Source organism: Drosophila busckii, chromosome 2L, assembly GCF_011750605.1.
Source record: "Drosophila busckii strain San Diego stock center, stock number 13000-0081.31 chromosome 2L, ASM1175060v1, whole genome shotgun sequence".
NCBI classification, from domain to species: Eukaryota; Metazoa; Arthropoda; class Insecta; order Diptera; family Drosophilidae; genus Drosophila; species Drosophila busckii.
In genome coordinates, this window is record NC_046604.1 from 18,680,339 (window position 1) to 18,696,288 (window position 15,950).

Consider the following 15,950-nt stretch of genomic DNA (forward strand, 5'->3'; position numbering starts at 1 on the left):
ATTTTTGAAGAATTTTATTATTGCAGATTTTGCTGAAAGTCAAGTTTTGAAAGCTTTTCAAAGGTTTTTGGTTTAATATTGAAATCAATTTTATCACAATTTATTTCGCATAGAATACAAACATTTTTGGCTTAATTTATAGACAATCTTACATTTAATAAATATACAATAGAAATATGCATAAAATATATTTAAGTATTTGTTTATTTATCAATATTTTCTTGTAAAGTTTATCAATCACCCAGTTTAGGACCTTCAAGATTTTGAATACTGCGTAAAGTATACACGTGTACATACATCTATATAACACATAAAGCTAATGCAAATACTTAGAGAAAATTCATAAATTTTATATGTTGCTTATAAAAAGTGTCTGCAGATAACAAATTCAATTATTAAATGGTTTTAACTAGACATTTTGGCCTCATATCAAAGCAGCTTGACGCTTAAGCTTGTGTTCTTGTTAGGTTGACTTGACTAGTGGTGGCTGTTAAGCCAATATCCTCGTCGGACTCATCCGAATCGAGTGGACTAATGCGTATCGCCTGATACCATTTATTTGTCAAATCTGTCATTTGTGACTTGCATTCATGCAGTTCCTGACTATTAAAACGGCGTGTGAAAAAGGGTATAAAGTACTTTCGATCCAAGCGTCCAAAGCGATCACGTGCCTGGGTAAACGAAACGTCCTCTTCCTCGGTAAGCTCTGATAAGTGCTCCGAGTCGATGGCCTGACCCCATTCGCGAGTCTTTGATAATGAAATCGATTTACTACGCTTACGACTTCTACTGCTGCTACGTTGGCTACTGTTTGTGCTGCCTGCTCCGCGAGTTCTACGCTTCTTGCCTGGCTTAAGGTACTTTAGCAAAGGCATTGTGGAGCCGCCCAAGACAAGTGTTGTGAATAACACAATTATAAGCGTTGTTGTTATAATCACACGTCGCTTTTCCTGACTGTCCAGATGCAAGTGCAGTGACAATGCATAGGAAATGGCACCACGTAGCCCAGAGAACCACATGATGAATTGCATTTTGTTATTGATTTTGTGCTCACGAAACTTGTTCACCAAATAGGCCAGCGGAAATATATTGCAGGCGCGTGCTATGAGGCACAGTACTATAGACCATATGACAAATGATAGCTCTACCTGATGCTTGAATGAAAATATCGCCAGACCAAGATAGGCAAATACACAAGTTTCAGCTATGAAAGCCATGGTGCGCATTGTTTGCTGCATTGTTATCTGCGTCACAGTCGATAGATTAAAATGCGTATAGTGCGACATGACAATGCCACAAAAGAGTATAGCCATGATTCCACTCAGGCGTATGCCCTCAGCTAACATATAAGGAGCATAGGTGAACATTAACATAAATGCAAACTCTAGAGACGGATGCTTGCGCAGATCGATATGCTTCAGCAATAGGGCGGAGATAAGAGCAAATACAACGCCTATGCCTGCAGAGGCAAAGAACATGCCACAAAATGTTTTCAGAGCACTCAATATTGCCTCGCCAGTAGAAGCCTCAGCATTGGCGTTGATTGTTATGGATGCAGTTAAGACAATTGATATGGCATCGTTAAGAATGCTTTCGCCAAAAACCAACATGTTCAATATGGGATCCACGTCAAGTGCATGAAATATTGCCACTGTGGCAACAGGATCAACAGCGGATATTAAGCTGCCAAATGCAAAAGATTCGGAGAAGTTTAGCCTTTAAGCCAGACATAAACGAAGAACAATAAAGAGCAGATAAATACATAATTAGCTTACAATAGAAATATAAGAAATGCAATCACTCACCGATAAGCCACTTCAGCCATGCCCAATAGGTAAATGCCGGCTCCAATTATCAGTGCAGAAATAGTTGTTCCAAATATGGCAAAGACGAGAATCGAGCCAATGTTTTGAAAAAAGTTGCCCTTGTGCAAATTATAGCCAGATTCGAAAATGATGGGCGGCAATAGCACAAGAAAGAAACCCATTGGTGAGAACACTTCCTCTTCGCGTTTCCAGCTGCCGTTGTCGCCAGACATCACATTAAGCGAGAGACCAATGAATGCGCCCAGAAAAACCACAACAATGGACTCTGGTAGGTATTGGAATCCAGTTTGTAGCATACAATGTATGAGTAGAATGCCCAGCATTATGACACATATAACAAAAAAGAGCGACAGTGACGAATTGTGCTCCTGCTCTACGGCGTGCGAATCAATCAATGACGGTTCTGTAGATGGCGATACGGTAGAGTTTTTTGTTGAGGTGGAGCTGCTATTTGAAGGCGGCGCTACAGTTCCATTCACCACATTGCCACTTGCAAGGTCTTTCGTTGTAACATTCACTCCAGTTTGACTTGCAACAGCAACAACAGATGTGGACACATTTGCATTCGCATTTTCCTTGTCATTGTCCGACGCTGTCACTCTCAATATGGCAACTACTGCCAGTAATAGCAACAGTAGAATCTTATGATTTCTATGAAGCATTTTTAGCCACATTTATGTTGAGTGCAACTGCAATTATAACAGTTTACACTTTTCTATATTTTTACAAATATTACACACGTCATGAACAGCTGCGCGTGAGATTACTATCGATGGAGCCTAAATTAAAAAACCTGTGCACTTGAGAATGACAGTGTGTTGTTGTGAGCAGTATATACACTATCGATAGATCAAAATGACCGGTCAGCTTGAGAATGACAGTGTGTTGTATTAAAGATAATTATACTATCGATAGATTTCAAATGAAAAAAGAATAAATAAACCGTAAACTCTAACCTTAATATTTGCAAATTTTGTTGCAAATAGAGGCTTTCAGACTTTGGAAAGCAAATATTGAATCATAAGATTTGCATGTTGCTTCTTAGAAAGATGAGCAGCTTCCGTGGACTGAAACTTGGCCATGTCGTGGCGCAACTGGAAAACTTTGCACCGGCTTCGCTTGCCGAAAAGTGGGACAATGTTGGACTCTTGATTGAACCACAAGGAGATGTAATATTTATCAAAACTATAATTTTGTTTCTTGCCTGTACTAATAATACACACAATAATTACAGAAATTGGTGAAGAAGATATTATTAACCAATGATCTTACCGAGCCGGTAATGAGCGAAGCTGTTGATGTCAAGGCCGATTTAATTATAAGCTACCATCCGCCAATCTTCAAACCCCTCACACGCATTACCTGCGCCAACTGGAAGGAACGCGTGGTTGCATCTTGCTTAGTTAACGGCATTGCTTTGTACTCGCCACACACGGCCTGGGATAAGGTGCCGGGCGGAGTCAACGACTGGTTAGCTAAGGCCGTCAATATAGAATCCATAAAGCCATTAGTACCAGAACCAAATGCCGAGCCAGGCACCGGCTCGGGACGCATCATAGAGACTAATATGACCATATCGGAGATAATTGATTCGCTACAGAAGCACATTGAGAATGATGTACATGTAGCCTTAGCTGTGGAGCATCACCCCAAGTCTGTTATACGCACTGTTGGAATTTGTGCTGGTTCTGGCTCTTCGGTACTACAGGGCATACAGGCTGATCTTGTCATTACTGGTGAGATGTCACACCATGAACTGCTGGATTTCAATCATAATGGCACTAGTGTGCTGCTATGCAATCACAGCAACTCGGAGCGTGGATTTTTACGTGAATTCCTGCCGGAGCTGAGCAAGCGTTTGGGTGCCAGCTGCCAGGTGGAAATATCAGAAAAGGACAGGGATCCTCTCCACACAGAATGTAGACTGGCTAAGCAGTAGTGATTGAAGTTTTCTACAATATATATACATCAAGGTAAATGCAAAAACAAATTTTTTATTGTAACAATTATTTTACACTTGATCTAGTTTGAATTGGCCACCTTTGCTGGCAGCATCGTTACGATTCAATTGATAGAGCAAACGTTCTTCCAAATGCTTTACAGCGTCGACAGTAAGCACAAGAGTATCGTGCTTTAGCATAGAATAGACATTTAAGCCAAATGAAGGCATCAGATTTACATATCCCAGCATATCAGTGGCGTAGCATATGTTTTCAGAAAATGTATCTTGCCTGCAAAAAGAAATCACATTTAGTTTCGCTTGCCGTTTACACTATTTGGCTCAACTCACTTATCAATAATTAGCACAGATGGCCCCCAGTTTCGTGCCTCTATTAAATCCTTAATGAATTGGGCATCACGTGTGGGAATGTCCACATTCTCAATTATATGTAGATCATCCTGCGCCAGTTTAACGCTCAACATTGACGTAAGCCCTAGCACTCGTTTGTAAAAAGGCAGCATGTAGAAATGAGTTGTTGGGGATCGTGGACCATGAATGACGCCACCACCCTTGAAGAGCGGTGATCTGATGGAACCATGTCTTGCGCGTCCCATTCCCTTTTGCGGCCAAGGCTTGCGGCCGCCACCTCGCACTTCGGCGCGCGTCTTGGTCTCAGCCATACTTACATAACGATATTTGCGCTGCCATTCAAAATTTTCTTGTATGATGTCAACGCGAGGCTGAGCAGCAAATACATCCGCATGCAGCTCAATCAGTCCCACTTTTCGTTCTGTCACCGCATCAGCATTCTCAATCCATGCCTGTCGCGTGTTCCTCTTGCTTATTGCATGATTTGTCTGTGACAATATTATCGCCGGGTTGGTTTCGTTGCTTGACTTCTTTGTGGACTCTGCAGTTGCACTGCTTTGAGCGACTGTTGAAGTCGCTGATAGATTCCGCACAGCAGGATGTAAAACTTGCCGTGCTTTAATTAACAAATTCATCTTTTTTCAGAAATGTTTAACTTTATTGCTTTGTTTTTGATTTGCACATGGATGACAGTGTGTAGCCTGATGTGTGACCATATTAGTTTACAAAACTTTCAGTATTTTCGTTATCGAAAGCAGTATCTGTTGAAATTTTGAATTAGCTTTTAAAAGCTTTATGCTGCTTAAAAGTATTTTTTATGTATATCTGTGATTTAACATGAGATTGAATTTTGATTTGTATGGTTCGACTTAATCATAGAAAAGAAATTATTTTCGCTATTACATGGCGGACAAGCAACCTCTTCATCATTCTTATCAAAGCAAACGCAATCCGTGTCGGAAACTTCTTCTGCGTAACTATTTCTAGAAAACTTATAGCTTGAATCATACAGCACTGTAATATCATTGCATGTTTGATCATTGCATGTTTCATCATTCATATTTTCAGATGTACAAGTACACAGTCCATTATTCTTGCTATTGTTACATCGACAAATGCAAATCTCATTTGCTTCAATTTGTTCATTATTGTTACATTGACAAATGCAAATTTCATCTGCATCAATTTGTTGATCTAAAATTGGATATGTTGCTTCTTTTGTTTTCTCATCGGCTTCAATATGTTGGTCGAAAATTGGATCTGTTGCTTCTTTTGCTTTAATCTGCTTATCTCTCTTGGGCCTCTTGCAGCAGGATAAGAAACTCGACTTCATAGAGTTACGTTTCGGTTTCTCTTGCTTTTCCGTTTCATTTGCTAATTTTTCACTTGCTGGCTCCTTGTCTTGTGTTTCATATAGTAAACTGTTTGACTTTTGTTCTCTGCTCTCAGACTCTACTGTTTTGTTTTCTCTATTCACTTCCGTATTACGTTTCCTTCCAATTGTCGGACAACAAGATAGTAAGCTTGTCGATTTCTTCTCTCTGGCCTCTGACTGATTTTGCTCCTTCGGCTTGCCACTGGTTCTACTTTCAGGATAAGACTTTTCTTTGTGTTTCCTGGCACAGCATGGGAATAATCCTTTAGGCTGCGAGTCTTTTGGCTGCAAGTCTTTGGGCTGCGAGTCTTTTGGCTCTTTTGTTTTAACCTGCCGTTTTTCGCTATCTTGCTTAGCAAAGCAAGGAAATAAACTTTTAGACTTGGACGCCTTTGTATCTGATGGCTCACGTTTTTTTCTTTTGCAGCAGGCAAAGAAAGTCCTCGAGTTTGAAGTATTCGATTTTTTTTCTTTTATATTCTTTCTACTTTTTATTGGGCAGCATGATATCATGGTTTTTGGACGTGTTGGACTTTTTTCTTCCCTTTTATTAATCCGCTTTTCTCCTTTTGGTTTATTCATACATGGAAATACTCCAAAGCAAGTTGATGACTTGCGATCTTTCCTTTTTTTGCTTTCTTGTGAAGGCGATCGTTCTCGTTTGTCTCGTTTCTTACAACAAATAAATAAGCTTCTTGGCTTTCTTTCTGATCTTTGCTGCTCTCTTTCTGTTTTTGGCCTTTGACAGCACGCAAAAAGGTTTGTTGACGCCTTGTCACCCGAGTCGTGGCTTTCCAAAGTATCCTTTTTCTCTTTTTTGGCGTTGTATTCATACTTGGGTTGCTCGGATTGCGTTGAATATTCTTGAGTTTCATATAATGGAGCACGTTTTTTGTCTTTAGCTTTTTCATTTCTTGGTGTTGAATTATCTATTTCTGGCTCTTGCGGTTCGAAATAATTTGTATCATCAGATTGTTGACTGCAACAAGACGGGCAACAGTCTAAAGAATCAGTATACTTAATTGTTGAGTCTTGATTTCGTCTATATTCCTCAATTTCATGCAGTTCATCTCTACAACAAGGCGGATCTTTGTATTTCCGTTTGGGACTTTCATATGGTGTATAATTTGTTTCATTATTAAGGTCACATTTACATCTTATTTTATATCCCAAGTTTTGCGCGTTAGCCCGACTTCCTGTGGAAAAAGGCAGCCCATTATTCAAATAAGTATTATCTGAATGATTTCTAGGTTGTTCTTTTTCAACAGGATGATATGGAGGTGCGTCATATTTATAATTCCCATCAGGCTTATTCCTGATCTGCCCTGCGGAGAAAGGGAATCCATTAGTGAAATTTGATTTTTCAGAATAGTTTCTGGATTGTCCTTTATCTACAGGAAGATCTGGAATGCCACATGGGGCTCTGGCGGATGCTTTTTGCGTTGCTGCTTTTTGTTTCTCAAATTGATGTAACTTATACCTTTCATAGTTGGTCAATTGTGGTCCCTCAATGTATTTGCTATGCTTATATTGTGGTTGGGGTTTTACATTGCATGGCTGTTTTATTGCCCTGCAATTAATTTGTTCTTTCTGTGCAGAATTTTCAATACATGGGCTAATGTACTTGCGAGTGGAATAAACTTGTTGCATTGTATGAGAGCATTCTAAGGCTTTGTGCTTCACATTGCATGGAATTGCTTGGTAATCTCTTTCATAAAGTGGATCTGATCTACCGCTACGCTCACGAAGTTCGCTCTCGCTTTTATCTTCACACCTACAGCATTTTACTTTAGCATCTCCACTCACTGTAGAGTATTCTTTGCTTATGGCCTGATTTTGCGTTTGGGGATTTATGTAGTCGTATTCAGTTTCTGTAAGTATGCGAAGATTCGCGGGTGTATTTTGCTTTGAGCTAGATTGTGGCATGTGGCTGCAGTTTCCAGATGGGCACATGGACTGGGAATATGAGTATTGAAAGGCATTCATTTCTGGATATATTTGTGGACCGGTCATATAGCAAATATCTGTCATATAACTTGGGGCTGAGCAAGCAGCAAAGGGACATGTGCAACAATTTTGCGCATTTTGTTTGTATTGTTGGCTGGCAAATTCATTATTCGAATTTCTGGCATAATTGTTATTGCCATTCGTGTCAGCGTTTTGTTTGTATTGCTGATTGGAAAACTCATTATTCGAATATTTGGCATAATTATTATTGCCATTCTTATCGGCATTTGGTTTGTACTGCTGATTAGGGAACTCATTGCTCGTTTTTCTGTTATAATTGCTATTGTTATTCTTGTCAACTGACTGAGAAAGTTTTTCCTTTTCTTGTTGAAGACTTTCCACTGCTTGATGTAAGATTTTAATAATCTGATTCATGCAGTCGCCGTTGCATGTTTCAGCTGCAGCACCACCCACCTTGGATGCATTATTTTGAAATGGGTTTCTGTTGCCATTTAATGCTTCACTTCTGTTAGCAGCATTTTGTGAATCGCCTTTATTGCAACACAAGCAGTCTCCGTTGCATGTTTCAGGCGTGCAACAATCTGACGATTCCTTGTCAGTTAACGTTTTACTTCTACCTTGAGTATCATATTTTACTGATTTGCCGTTACTGCTTTGTCGATCTTCCCTGTCAGTTGTTAACGTTTTACTTCTACCTTGCGTATCCTTTTTTACTGATTTGCCGTTACTGCTTTGTCGATCTTCCCTGTCAGTTGTTAACGTTTTACTTCTACCTTGCGTATCCTTTTTTACTGATTTGCCGTTACTGCTTTGTTGATCTCCTTTTTCGATATAAGGTCTATTAGATTTGCCTTTATACTTTTCTTGAGCATCACTTTTGGCAGTTGCTTTAGTTGGCTTACTACTTTGTGGGCAGCTGTCTGAGCAGTTGCAGTTTGAATCACAGTTATCACATTCACATTCACCGTCGTCGCTATCCTTACGTTTTGATTTTTGATTTCGTCCTAACTGTTTCCCCTTCACCTCTTGTGTTTCTTTGGCCTTAGTATTCAATTTTGAAGGCTTTTTATTTGGTGTTAGTTTGCTTTTTAACGAGCTTTTGTCTGTTCCATTTTTTTGCTGAGCATTTTTTGAATAAGCCATGCAACTGATGCGGCATCCATCGCATGTCTCAGCTGTATCATTTATAGTTGATTTGCCCTTACTTCTTTGTTGATCTCGATTATCGGCATACGACTTATTTGATTTATCTTTACTTTTTTGTTGAGCATCATTTTTTGTAGCAGATTTAGAGCAGTCAGCGCAGTCACAGTCAGAAACACAATCACATTCACACTCATCCTCTTCACTTGCATTACGTTCTAATTTCTGGCTGCGCCCTATCTGCTTGATATCTGCCTCAGACTGTTCTCCAGCGCTGAATGATGCCGATTTTGACAATTTTTTACTTCTATACTCTTGCGCCTTCACATTAGGATTAATGCCGCTCTCAGTATCTGAATACATTCCATTCATTAAATTACCACAATGCGGGCACTTGCAGTCGACTTGTACTTTTTTGTTCATAGAGTTAACATAGCGTTGTCTGCCATTGCCTTCACTTTCCATCTGGCTGCCATATTCTTCATATACTGTCTCTACACCATTTTCATCATAGTCGTTGCTCAATTTTCCATTTCTTTTGTTCCTATCCCTATTCGCTTTGGCCATTTTAGACCGTCGATCGCTGGCATATTCTGCATCTTCATCGTCGTCACTGGCTTCTTCGTCTGTTAAATATTGGTTAGCCAATGCTCTGCATTGTTTGCACTGTAGTTGGCAAGCTTCGTCTTTACATGGCTTACTACTATCGCCTTGGATAGCAGACCTTCTCGGACTCTTTTTAGTTGCTGCGCTGCTATTGCCTCTGGGTGGTGACGTTGCTCTGCGACTGTTGTTGACTTGTTGTGCATTTCTCGCATTAGCTGGGGAGCTTCTTAAAGTTTCACGAGCACTCTTTGCTCTGCCAGCCCCAGGCGATTTGACATCTCCCGGCTTCCTCTTCGCTTTATTGTTGGTTTTGTTGGTTTGGGTACATGCGCATACTGTGGGATTATTATCACCTGTGGCAAAACAACAGTTGCTACATTGGCACGTTGCTCCCATTGCCTTAGAAGAGATCGCTGTGCCGGACTTAGCAAGAGATGAAGCTCTGCCACCCTGTGTGGCTCTGTTCGGCCCATTTGGAGCGATCTTTCGGGCAGCTTGGTTAGTTTGCTTGCTTGCCTTTTTGCATAAACACTTTGAGCAGTTGCAATTGCAATTGCAGCTTTCATCAGGATTAGCACTATTGGATCTGTTGCTTGACATTTTTTTGTCGCCCATTGAATTTGTTTTGAGTCCATCGGGTGATTCAGTATTTCTTCTATTAGCGCCATTGCGCTGCTTTCCATTCTTTTCAGCATTTCTAGTTTCAGTATTGGTAATATTTTGGTTTTTCTTAGAATTTTTTAACACATTTCCAGCTGGCTCTGGAGATAATTTTCTTCTGGATTTGCCACAAACTGTTTCACAATTATCAATGTTAGCCAAGTCCCTATAACGCTGCAGCTCTTGGCTATTAGCCAGCTTTAAGCTCCACGCACGTTTGACTTCTTCTTTTATGGACAATTCCGAAGAGGACTGCTCATCGTCCATATCCGAATTGTCGTCATTTGCTGAGTACATAGATCGTTGTTTAGTATTCGAATTGTCGCCATTTGCTGAGTACATAGATCGTTGTTTAGTATTCGAAGGCGGGCGGCTGATTTTTTGAATTTTGTTAAATTTATCCTGATCACAAAAGCAAACATGTCCTTCGATTGAATGAGCGCTGGTCCTTGAGCTCAAATCCGAGGGAGTGTAGCCACCATACTTTTTATATCGATTGCTTTTCGAGGCTGCATTGCTCTCCGCCTCGGACAGCTCATCGTCGTTCGCCAAGCAACAGCAGCTGGCTGAAGAGACTGACGTGGCGTCTGCTCCACCACTGTAAACTCTTTGCTGTGGAATTAGCTGCGGACTGTAGTCGCAGTCATCGTTGTCTATCGAAAGTTCAGACGCAAATTCAGCTGGGTCAGCTTGCTCTGTTTGCGCTGCTATTGTGTTTGTAGCATGGAACACTCGATCAACGACAGTCTTCATGCAAACTTGACAGCTGTTGTCAGCTGTGGGTCTGAGGCGTCGCTGCATCACGTAGGAGTAGAGCTGGTGATCATACGGCGTGCGATTTAAGATGTCACAGTTGATCACTTCATCGAGACTATTGTCATCCGGCATAACATCAGGCGCTTTCTCATCTAAGTTCCAGCTGGAGGGATAGCCAGAGATAGAGCGATCAGTTTGATTTAAGCTATGCCCAGATTTGTTATCTGCAAACAAGCAATATATTATTAATCGATTTGTTGGCTTTCATTAACTTACCAATGTGCCTTAGTTTGCGCCACGATTGCGAGTCCAACTTTTGATCCGCTTCCGATGCGAGCAGCCTCTTCACTGAGGCCGTCCATAGCTTGTTAGACTTACTCCTTGCGGCTCTCTTGTGGCATGGCAACGAATCTCTGGACACGCTCTGCTGCATGCTCTGCACCAACTCAGCATCTCTAGACATTGCAGGCAGCACAGTAATCCCGCGGATGCCACAGCCGCAAGCAGTATTATCCGTTGGATATTGATTGCCGCATATGTTCTTAGTCAGAGCCCGCCGCATGGGCTTGCGTGCTGTGCGTCTCTTTTTCCGAAAGCTGGCCATGTTTAAGCAGTGGTCGAAATCACGAAAAGTTGGATTTAGTTAGACTAATAATTTGTAGGCATGTTGGCAGTTTTTTCAGGCAATGCTTTGTTTGTTGGAGAGCTGGCTTTAGTTTTGACACTTGCCCATGGCTAGCACCAGTTACAGCAAGGTCTGCAGCAATGTCCATAGCAACCTCTGTAGCAGCAGCAGCAACACGGCTTTGGCTCTATAACAAAGGGCGGATCGGCAAATCTATCATAGATTGCTCTCTTTTTCTTTTTCTTGCCAGTCTGTTTCTTCTTGGACAGAGACTGGAAGTAGCAGATGCAGTCCTCGTTGGGTGTCAAACTCTCTAGCAGACACTCCAAGCAGCCCATATCGCACTCCTGCGCTTCGGCTAAATCGCGATTTTCTATTGGACCATTGGACGCTGATCCAGCTCCATAAGGCATATAAAGATTATCAGCTTGTGAGCTGGAGTAAGGCTGCGGTTGCTGCATTTGCGGATCATAAGGAGCAATGCTGTTCATATATGCGGAACTGCTGGGAGCATTTCTTGGCTGTGTTTCGCAGCCTTCGCAGTCTCTGCAGCCCTCACAGCATTCTGTTTGGCTATTGGCATAAGACTGGTAAGGATTACCACTAGCGTTTTCCTTGCCTTGGCCAAAGCCATTACGTTGCTGAGTATTGAAGCTAATGCGACGCTGCTCTTGAACGGGCCCATTATATGGAGTTTGCCCATAAGGCGGCTGACCATTGCTGTGAATATTGTGTATACGATATATTAGATAATCGATAATTAAACAATTCAAAGTAAATGATTTTATAATTACGCTACTCACCCATTATATGGAGTTTGCCCATTAGGCGGCTGATTATCGCTGTGAATAGATTGTGTATAGATTTAATCATAAAACTGAGCGTTATACTTACAAGCTCATTATGTTGTTGTTGTAGTTGGGAGCTCCATTTGAAGACATTACTATAGGTGCACCGTTGCCAAAGTTTATGTTGGGATTATGTGCAATGGGATAGCCGCCATTATAGTCGACTGGAGCTTGATTGGCAGCAGCGAATCCATTTGGTGGCTGCATTGCTTGAGCTCTGGGCGCACTTATAAGAGTTTTTAATTTGAATTATGTGCATAAGTAAACTAAAGCTTACTCACTTGACTACTATCAACAAAATAGTTGCTTGTGGTTGCCTGGTCTCCGAGTTTCTCTTAGCCGTAGCTTGTGGCGATTCAGCTACAGCCTCAGCAATATTCCTTGATTCCATTTCAGGTTCGCGTTCTCTACCACGCCAAGAGTTGTTTTCGGCTGAAGGCGCCGCGCTCCCTAAATCCGTCGTGCGCGAATTCGATATATATCGTGAGTCATATTCTTCTCTTCCGTATTCTGAGCTTATTTTGCTTTTGTAAGTGCTGTCTATCTCCGAATTGTAGCCAGCATCATCCTGTTGTTGTTGCTGCTGCTGCTGCTGGTTGCTGTTGGTTATGCGTGGCCAAGACTTGCAGTTTTTACAACAGGATATAAGCGACTTTGAGTCAGTCCCCGACTCAAGCTCTCTACGCTCAACACTATACATACTGACCATTGACCACTGCAGCCATCTCCCCCTTTCCGTTAGCTTAAATAGAATATTGTTGTCGCCGATTGAACATGAAAATATAGATTTGATTCAGAGCATACTGAGTTGCAGGAACATTACGTTCATTTTTAAGGCATGCGATCGAATCGCTTTGCCAACCTTTGTCTGTATTCCTCTTCAAGTAAGCATTGAAACTTGGCCTCTTGCGCGGCTGTAACATGCGCTCGTGTCCCTTTGGCGCAGTCACTTAAAGGCTTGGACCAGCTAAGGATTTTCGGCACATGGAATTTCGGCAGCATTGGTTGCGAGGTTTGTGTTGTCCTTGTGGCAAAAGCAGCCGTAGGTACTAAAATTGCATGTTCGTGGTCGATTGTTTTATTATTAAGCTTGATAAAACGCACAGTCTTAAAGGCAGTGTTCTGCGGACTACTGGTGCACACGCTCTTGTCCTTCATGACTACAAATTTGACTGCTTGGCTGCCCATCGGCTTGCAGCCATGCTCCGTTTGCTGCAGTTTATGGCAAACTGAAATTTCGTCCAACTCGCTGAGGGGCGCGTTGAATTGCCGGCCATAGTAGCGAAACCTGTCATCTGACAGCTGCTGGTTTATTGTGGCAGTTTCGCCCGCATTGTGTCGCCTAGATTTAGACTGGAGGGCAGTGGTTGCTCCTTTTTGGTGGCAACAGCATTTACGTGCTGGTCGCATATTTGTTATGCGCTCCCTTGAGCCGTCCGACTGATAAATGGCCTCGGTGACTTTACTATACCTTACCGTTTCTATTGAATTTGGTTTTAATTTAATTTCACTGGATATTGCACTAGCCTCTTTGCTTCCGACCCTGCCAAACGTTTTCATTTCTCTTAGCTTTGTATTCAAATTATGCTTACATGAACTGCAAATACAATTGCAACTTGCCTGATACTTGGACGCTGGGCTCATGGCTCTGCTCGACTTTTTCTTTTCCTTTGATTTTGATTTCATCTTGTCAGTTGATGCTATATTCTCTGTGCTATTGCTCATAACAAAGACATTTCTTTCTAAAAGTTGTTCTTTGGAAGTGGAACGAGTAGTGGAAGTAGGAACCCTGGCGTCAGAGGCATTGCTAGATGGCTTTTTATTTTCTTTTGACCTTCCATTCATTTTATTTTCAATAGAAATATCACTTCCCGAAGGAGTTTCAGGCATTGAGGCACTGGTTTTGTCCATCTTGCCAGATTGCTTATTTTCTTTTGGCCTTTCTTTCATATTACTTCCCCTGGGATTTTCAGGCCTTGAGCCACTGGTCTTGTCCAACTTACTCTTTTCTTTTTTATTTTTTTCTTTAGCTTCTATGGAAACTGTACTTTCCTCACTTGAAGTCATGGAGTCTGTGCCTTTGTTAAGTTTCTTCTTATCTTCAGTAGGCATGCTACTAGGCTGACGATTGGAATTTAATGGCATGCTCTCTGTGCTTTTAACGCCACTGCAATCACGGCAGTTGGGACACCACATGGTAGTGCCACAATCTCTACAATCCACTTTGTTCTTGGAGCTCTTGGTGCGTTTCTTAGACTTTTCCGTTGGCGGATTCCGCGGTCTTCTGTTAGTAGCTCCAGCTCGTGGGGATGTGGTTGGTATGGCTCCTGATGCTACAGGTGCTACAGATGCCGCAGCTCCGCGTGTTGCAGACGCCGCAGCTCCGGGTGCTGCAGACGTCGCTGCTGTGGCAGCAGACGCAGACACAGGCTGAGCTTTTAATATGTACACTTTATTTACTGGCTGCAGCTTGGCAGAAGATTTGACGCGACGTTTCATTGGCCGTTTTTCCTGCAACTTATCAAGCTTGCAAAGTGTTTGGTACATGAGATTCGTGAGCATATTTAACTTGCAGTCGATGTTACTAGGCTGCCGATTGCCAGCGAATGGCTGGGCAAAGTGCACTCGTCGTGGAATTGGTGTACACTTACGCGGACAGCTATTGCTGTATACAGATGAGCAGGGCGAAGGTCTAGGGGCAAGTGTGGGCGAGGCGGTTGACAGACAAGAACTGCATTTGCTACATACAGACAAATTAGACGAAACAGCGGGGATATCTGTTTGCATATCATGCACAACACTCTTCAATTCACTGAGTACTTCATTGCAGACGGTCTGTGTCCATGGCTTAGGCAATATATTGCCACCAGAGCTGAAGCGTTCGGGTGTCTGCGAACTCTGGTGCAGCTCGTAATTTTCAGAATCGCTGCTCACTTGATTGAAGTTCAAGGCGTCTGTGGAGTGCAAGATATTCAAGGGTTGGCATCCATGGGTATTGTCTGGAATATTAACACGAAATCTTTGCACATGGCTAATATTTGTTGGTATTACGTTGGCCAACTGTAGTTTATGCAAAAGCTTTTCTAATTGGTCTTCCATTGATGAAAGTTATTGCATTTTTGCCAAGAGCTTACTAAAATTTTGACATTTTTTTCAAAGCTAAATGGATTATGAGCAAATTAATATCTTTACTTTTTTGCTTATATCTTGGCTATAATTATTATATATATGCAAATGATGTGGCTCTTTAAAATATAAAAAATAATGACAAATAATAATTTATATGCAGGAAAATAAGGACGATAATCCGCTGTATTTATTACAAAAAAAATTGTATGCAACATATGCTGAGTAAGTATGTTGCTTAAGTCTTTTGTTTATTTACATTGACAATGGCCATTTTTATCGCGTTTTGCAGCTCCAGCTCCTCAGTTATCCTTTTAATCCCAAAAAGACATGCATTTTCGTGCTCCTGGGCATCAAATCTATCGAACTGCATACCAATTTATCCAAAATTGAAGAAAAACATTTTGTGAAAAAAATTCACAGGGGGTTAGTCGCAAAAATATTGCTGAAAACACAAATTGTCCTTTTACTCGGAAGCCACAAGGACGATTTCGATGTCCTTTGGCATGCAAGTAGTGCTCATTGAGAGCTTCCAGAATATACTACTCAAAGGACGAAAGTCCTTACAGGAGCTGAGAAAATCAGCTTTTTTCGTATACAGAAAAATGTCTATATCTCCCGCATCCTTTGCAGGATCAGGACGAAATTAGTGTCAATCGATCCCTTTTTAAAAGGACTATCAGCTGACCAAAGGACATCCGTATTG

At 41.5% G+C, this 15,950-nt stretch overlaps 6 protein-coding genes across 9 annotated transcripts; 1 reads left to right on the forward strand and 5 right to left on the reverse strand.

Moving 5' to 3' along the window:
* Positions 1–204: 204 nt before the first annotated feature.
* Positions 205–2,589, reverse strand: LOC108596893 (sodium/hydrogen exchanger 8). Its single transcript, XM_017983084.1, has 2 exons — positions 1,806–2,589; positions 205–1,716 (listed from the first exon to the last, which is right to left on the reverse strand). Exons 1-2 carry the CDS (start codon positions 2,498–2,500, stop codon positions 447–449), a joined length of 1,965 nt encoding a protein of 654 aa, XP_017838573.1. The 5' UTR covers positions 2,501–2,589; the 3' UTR covers positions 205–446.
* Positions 2,590–2,775: 186 nt separating this feature from the next.
* LOC108607773 (NIF3-like protein 1) lies at positions 2,776–3,810 on the forward strand. Its single transcript, XM_017998803.1, has 2 exons — positions 2,776–2,995; positions 3,061–3,810. Exons 1-2 carry the CDS (start codon positions 2,858–2,860, stop codon positions 3,763–3,765), a joined length of 843 nt encoding a protein of 280 aa, XP_017854292.1. The 5' UTR covers positions 2,776–2,857; the 3' UTR covers positions 3,766–3,810.
* Positions 3,801–4,794, reverse strand: LOC108607772 (39S ribosomal protein L4, mitochondrial). Its single transcript, XM_017998802.2, has 2 exons — positions 4,117–4,794; positions 3,801–4,057 (listed from the first exon to the last, which is right to left on the reverse strand). Exons 1-2 carry the CDS (start codon positions 4,770–4,772, stop codon positions 3,838–3,840), a joined length of 876 nt encoding a protein of 291 aa, XP_017854291.1. The 5' UTR covers positions 4,773–4,794; the 3' UTR covers positions 3,801–3,837.
* Positions 4,795–4,944: 150 nt separating this feature from the next.
* Positions 4,945–11,340, reverse strand: LOC108607768 (uncharacterized protein DDB_G0287625). 3 transcript variants are annotated; one of them, XM_033294973.1, is made up of 3 exons: positions 10,922–11,340; positions 8,277–10,869; positions 4,945–8,198 (listed from the first exon to the last, which is right to left on the reverse strand). In XM_033294973.1, the coding sequence occupies exons 1-3, from the start codon at positions 11,247–11,249 to the stop codon at positions 4,970–4,972; spliced, it is 6,150 nt and encodes a 2,049-aa protein (XP_033150864.1). In that variant the 5' UTR covers positions 11,250–11,340; the 3' UTR covers positions 4,945–4,969. The 3 variants fall into 3 exon arrangements, with proteins under 3 accessions (XP_033150864.1, XP_017854285.2, XP_017854287.2); XM_017998798.2 differs by having other exon boundaries at positions 6,731–6,837; positions 6,993–10,869; XM_017998796.2 differs by having other exon boundaries at positions 4,945–10,869.
* A 26-nt stretch (positions 11,341–11,366) lies between these two features.
* Positions 11,367–13,253, reverse strand: LOC108607769. 2 transcript variants are annotated; one of them, XM_017998800.2, is made up of 4 exons: positions 12,400–13,253; positions 12,165–12,335; positions 12,074–12,112; positions 11,367–11,990 (listed from the first exon to the last, which is right to left on the reverse strand). In XM_017998800.2, the coding sequence occupies exons 1-4, from the start codon at positions 12,825–12,827 to the stop codon at positions 11,381–11,383; spliced, it is 1,248 nt and encodes a 415-aa protein (XP_017854289.1). In that variant the 5' UTR covers positions 12,828–13,253; the 3' UTR covers positions 11,367–11,380. The 2 variants fall into 2 exon arrangements, with proteins under 2 accessions (XP_017854289.1, XP_017854288.1); XM_017998799.2 differs by having other exon boundaries at positions 12,165–12,344.
* Positions 13,254–13,550: 297 nt separating this feature from the next.
* Positions 13,551–14,871, reverse strand: LOC108607770 (dentin sialophosphoprotein-like). Its single transcript, XM_017998801.1, has 2 exons — positions 13,739–14,871; positions 13,551–13,661 (listed from the first exon to the last, which is right to left on the reverse strand). The coding sequence occupies exons 1-2, from the start codon at positions 14,678–14,680 to the stop codon at positions 13,641–13,643; spliced, it is 963 nt and encodes a 320-aa protein (XP_017854290.1). The 5' UTR covers positions 14,681–14,871; the 3' UTR covers positions 13,551–13,640.
* Between the last annotated feature and the right edge of the window lie 1,079 nt (positions 14,872–15,950).

Excerpts from the sequence above, each read along its gene's own strand:
- LOC108596893 (XM_017983084.1), bottom strand. The coding sequence starts at position 2,500 with ATGTGGCTAAAAATGCTTCATAGAAATCATAAGATTCTACTGTTGCTA. Across the intron at positions 1,717-1,805 it reads ATGGCTGAAGTGGCTTATCG|GCTAAACTTCTCCGAATCTT; the intron begins GTGAGTGATTGC and ends TCTGGCTTAAAG.
- LOC108607773 (XM_017998803.1), top strand. The coding sequence starts at position 2,858 with ATGTTGCTTCTTAGAAAGATGAGCAGCTTCCGTGGACTGAAACTTGGC. Across the intron at positions 2,996-3,060 it reads TGATTGAACCACAAGGAGAT|AAATTGGTGAAGAAGATATT; the intron begins GTAATATTTATC and ends CAATAATTACAG.
- LOC108607772 (XM_017998802.2), bottom strand. The coding sequence starts at position 4,772 with ATGAATTTGTTAATTAAAGCACGGCAAGTTTTACATCCTGCTGTGCGG. Across the intron at positions 4,058-4,116 it reads TCTGTGCTAATTATTGATAA|GCAAGATACATTTTCTGAAA; the intron begins GTGAGTTGAGCC and ends TTCTTTTTGCAG.
- LOC108607768 (XM_017998796.2), bottom strand. The coding sequence starts at position 11,249 with ATGGCCAGCTTTCGGAAAAAGAGACGCACAGCACGCAAGCCCATGCGG. Across the intron at positions 10,870-10,921 it reads GCGCAAACTAAGGCACATTG|ATAACAAATCTGGGCATAGC; the intron begins GTAAGTTAATGA and ends GCTTGTTTGCAG.
- LOC108607769 (XM_017998799.2), bottom strand. The coding sequence starts at position 12,827 with ATGGTCAGTATGTATAGTGTTGAGCGTAGAGAGCTTGAGTCGGGGACT. Across the intron at positions 12,345-12,399 it reads ATTTTGTTGATAGTAGTCAA|TGCGCCCAGAGCTCAAGCAA; the intron begins GTGAGTAAGCTT and ends AACTCTTATAAG. Across the intron at positions 11,991-12,073 it reads GGGCAAACTCCATATAATGG|CAATGGTCAGCCGCCTTATG; the intron begins GTGAGTAGCGTA and ends CAATATTCACAG.
- LOC108607770 (XM_017998801.1), bottom strand. The coding sequence starts at position 14,680 with ATGCTCACGAATCTCATGTACCAAACACTTTGCAAGCTTGATAAGTTG. Across the intron at positions 13,662-13,738 it reads GCCCAGCGTCCAAGTATCAG|GGTCGGAAGCAAAGAGGCTA; the intron begins GCAAGTTGCAAT and ends AACGTTTGGCAG.